This window comes from Notamacropus eugenii, chromosome 3, assembly GCF_028372415.1.
Source record: "Notamacropus eugenii isolate mMacEug1 chromosome 3, mMacEug1.pri_v2, whole genome shotgun sequence".
Lineage (NCBI taxonomy): Eukaryota > Metazoa > Chordata > Mammalia > Diprotodontia > Macropodidae > Notamacropus > Notamacropus eugenii.
The window spans coordinates 11,734,631-11,738,233 of record NC_092874.1 but is presented as its reverse complement, the minus strand read 5'-3'; the positions used below and the strand labels follow the sequence as shown (position 1 = coordinate 11,738,233).

At 50.3% G+C, this 3,603-nt stretch overlaps 1 protein-coding gene across 1 annotated transcript; it reads left to right on the top strand.

The window, feature by feature from the left end:
* The first annotated feature begins 360 nt into the window (after positions 1-360).
* On the top strand, positions 361-894 carry FERD3L (Fer3 like bHLH transcription factor). Its single transcript, XM_072650230.1, has one exon. The coding sequence runs from the start codon at positions 361-363 to the stop codon at positions 892-894; it is 534 nt and encodes a 177-aa protein (XP_072506331.1).
* Positions 895-3,603: the final 2,709 nt, after the last annotated feature.

The following is a 3,603-nucleotide window of genomic DNA, read 5'->3' as shown; positions in this document are numbered from 1 at the left end:
ACCAAAGAGGAACTATTCTGCTTGGCGCAGTGAAACAGTCCCAAATCCTGTGCTAGACTATGCATCCCTCCAGCTGGCTTCAGGCTTGTCTGCTCCCATCAGCTTTAGGAGCAGGGATATTTGCCAAGAGTCCTCGGTGCAACTAATCCTGTTGTCTGCTCTGGGATCAATCTCCATGGCCGCTTACTCCAAGGCGAGGCTGGGATTGGGTCTGGGGCAGTAGCAGGCACTCCGGGCATCCACCTTCGCATCTCCTCGGAGCCATCGATCAGGCGTCCCAGTCCGCGGTCAGTCCGCCCAGAAGCACCCTTACGGGGAGGACTCCATGAGACGGCACCGCCACAGGGTCCACTGCCCCCGATGGAGCGCCAGGACTCTTTCGTGGACACCACGGTACTGGACTTCGTGGCTGATCTCTCCCTGGTGTCCCCTAGAGGCCCTCTTCTCTATGACCTTGCCCCCGGGGGCTCTCTGGGGGAGCAGGCCCTGGCCCTCGGAGAGGGCATGGCCCGGGGATTTCAGCCCTTCGAGGAAGAGGACGAGGGGGAAGAGGAGGACGAAGAAGAAGAGGAGGAAAGGGAGGGAGATGGCGAGGGAGATGGAGGCAAGGAAGCGGAGCCCCTACAAGGTGCCTCGCTACTTCTGGGCCGCCCCAAGAGGAAGAGGGTAATAACTCTGGCCCAGCGACAGGCGGCCAACATCCGGGAGAGGAAGAGGATGCTGAACCTCAATGAAGCCTTCGACCAGCTGAGGAAGAAGGTGCCCACCTTCGCCTATGAGAAGCGACTATCCCGAATTGAAACCTTGCGCCTGGCCATCGTATATATCTCCTTCATGACGGAGCTGCTGGCCAGCTGCGAGAAACAGGAGGCGAACCAGGGAGCCCGGCCTTAGTGAGAGAGAGCTCCAGGACAGCAGAGTGCTGCTGGCTTAGAGCTGAGGGGGGACAGCTCTGAGGCTCAGAGTGGGTCCTCGCAGAACGAACATACGACTTCTGGGCCACTAATGCACTCACCTGGGAAACAGTTCTGGAAAACCTGTCCCCTACACCCTAAAGCCTAGCTTGTCCTGAAATTGTAGACTGTAGATTTAATATATGCAAATCTCTCTAACTGGTGTCGGGAGGAGAGAGTCACTTCTCCCTAACCTTGGCGCGGGGCTGCTTCAGGAGAGCGTTGGGATACTCCTTTGCACTGTCTTCTGGACAGGGAGTCTGCTGGGTGGGATGGACTTGGGGTCCGATTTCCTCCTTTCCTTCTGAAGTGTCTTTTCTCTGACTTTTGCGCAACTAAATAATAAATACTCCCACTTGCTCCTCTTGAAGCCTGACCAGTTTATGGAATGTGGCAGCTGGCAGTGGAGACGAGGGAGGGCATGGACCTTCCTAGACGGGAAAGACAAAATTGGGGGTAGAAACGGAGGTGATTTTGCAGGAAAACGGAGCCCAACTTAGTGGTTTGTGTTCAGTCCAACAGGGGCAAGGGGCGATCATGCACTAGGAGCAAGCTGGAGCAAACCGACTGATAGGAACAATGTGAAAAAAGGAGGAACAGCAACAGAGAATCTCTCCTCAAGGACAGGAGGATGTCCAGGGAGGCAGATGAGACAGGGAAATCAGTCCACATCAGCTTGGAGATCAGAGGATGGGATGGAGGGAAAGGGTCTGTAAGGTTTGGAAGTAAGCTCAGCATCAAAGCTCAGAAAAAGTCAGGCTCCCAGATCAAGTGGAAAGAGCCCAGGATCTGTAGTTCAAGAACCTATCACCTTGATCGGAGCTCTGACCCCAAATGCTTTGAGCCTGAGCAAAGAGCTTCAGGAGCGCATCCCTGAAACGTGAGTGTTGCACTAGCTTCTCTCTAAAGTCTCTCCTGACTCTGAATCTTCAATCCATTAAATTCAGGTTGCAGATGGGAAAAAGTGATGGAAGGGATGACAAGATGATTGCATGGAGGGTGAGAGCATTGAACAATGGACAGATGGAAGAACAGAAGGAATGAAGGAATGGCAAAAAGGAGAGAGAGGAATGGAGAGGTAAGGGGAGATCTGAATGGTCTTTCTTTGCTAACTCTAGGACTTTACACTGCCCTAGCAGGTGACATGTAAAGAGCAGAAGCTAGTTCTTCCTAGCCCAGCCATGCTATCTTCCACTTACTCCTGAGACATCACTCCTTCCATTTACCCCAACCCCATCACCAATAGGAAGAGTTCAGTCCAGGTCAGATCTGTTGGAAATCCTTTGAGTGTGTGTGTGTGTGTGTGTGTGTGTGTGTGTGTGTGTGTGTGTGTTTCTATGTCAGTGTCTGGCTCTGCATTAGTGATTGTGTAAGACTAGTAGAGACAGAAGGAGATAGAGAAAAGCAAAAAGATAGACACACAGGTAATGAGGAGCCTGAAACAGAGAAATAGTGAGATGCTGAGTCAGATACAGAGAAACACACAGACAGAAGCAGAAACAGAGAGACAAATGACCAGAGCGCTGCCTGGCAATCAGCTACACCTCTTTCTCATGACTGGTTGCTGTAGACTGGGAAGTCTCAATCTCCAGGAGCATTCACTTTCACTGCTCCCACTATCCCCACTGGCCTTTCCTGCCCAGGAGCAACTAGATCCCCAGCTCTGGAATGGAATCAATTTTTCTGTCTTAGCCTGGAAGGCTGTTTTCATCTTTCATGACATCTTTTTAACTCTCTGTGTTGAGGAAAGGAGCTCAGACAAGGCAAAGAGGAAGAGCCTCTTAGCTACCCACTGCAGTCAGGGGAACAGCTAGGACATGTAGGGTAAGGAGAAGCCATACTGCGCCTTTTCACCACCCCATACTCTGCACTGTCATCCTCAGTCTTTTCCCACTCTTGGGGTTTCAGAGCTGCCCTGAACTGGATCCCTCCAGGAGGAGGAACCTGAAGCTTAGGAGTCTAAAAGTACCTGGGAGACAGTTAATCCAGTGGATTCCCTCACTTTACAGATGAGGAAGCTAAAACCCAGAACTGGGAGACAGGGGGGAGGGGGTGTAACTTGCCCCAAGGTCACATGGGTAATAGCCCAGACTGGAACCTGGAATGTCTGTAACTTCACAGTCATCTCCCTCCTACCCCATTTCTGTATCTATGTGGATACTTTTGTTCTGTCCTTTTCAGGCTACATATACTTCTCCCAATAAAGTCTTGAAAGTTTCAGGGTTTAGATTCTCCTTGCCAGAACTGAAGGAAGCAATGGGCCATTTGGAGGTTCCAGGAGGAGAAGAGATCCTAGAACAAGGCCTGTCTGTAGGTATAAATGATTTTTATGGAACAACTTTCATTCCCTCATGGTTAGGGTTAGTATTATTAGGGTGAATCACATCAACAACTTAACAAAATCATGGTTGTGTCACTTATTAGATGTGTTACTTTGGGTGAGCTACCTCCCCTAATCTATTTGTTCCTCAGTTTCCCTCCTCTATAAAATGAGGGGTTTGGGGTAGATGATCTCTAAACGTCCCCATGATCTGGAATGGATGCCTTCCAACAATGATATTCTGTGTTTCTGCACTATGGCTTCTATATTTTTCATCATCAATGATAGCCTGGATAATAGTAGACAGACACTTGATGAACATCATCATTG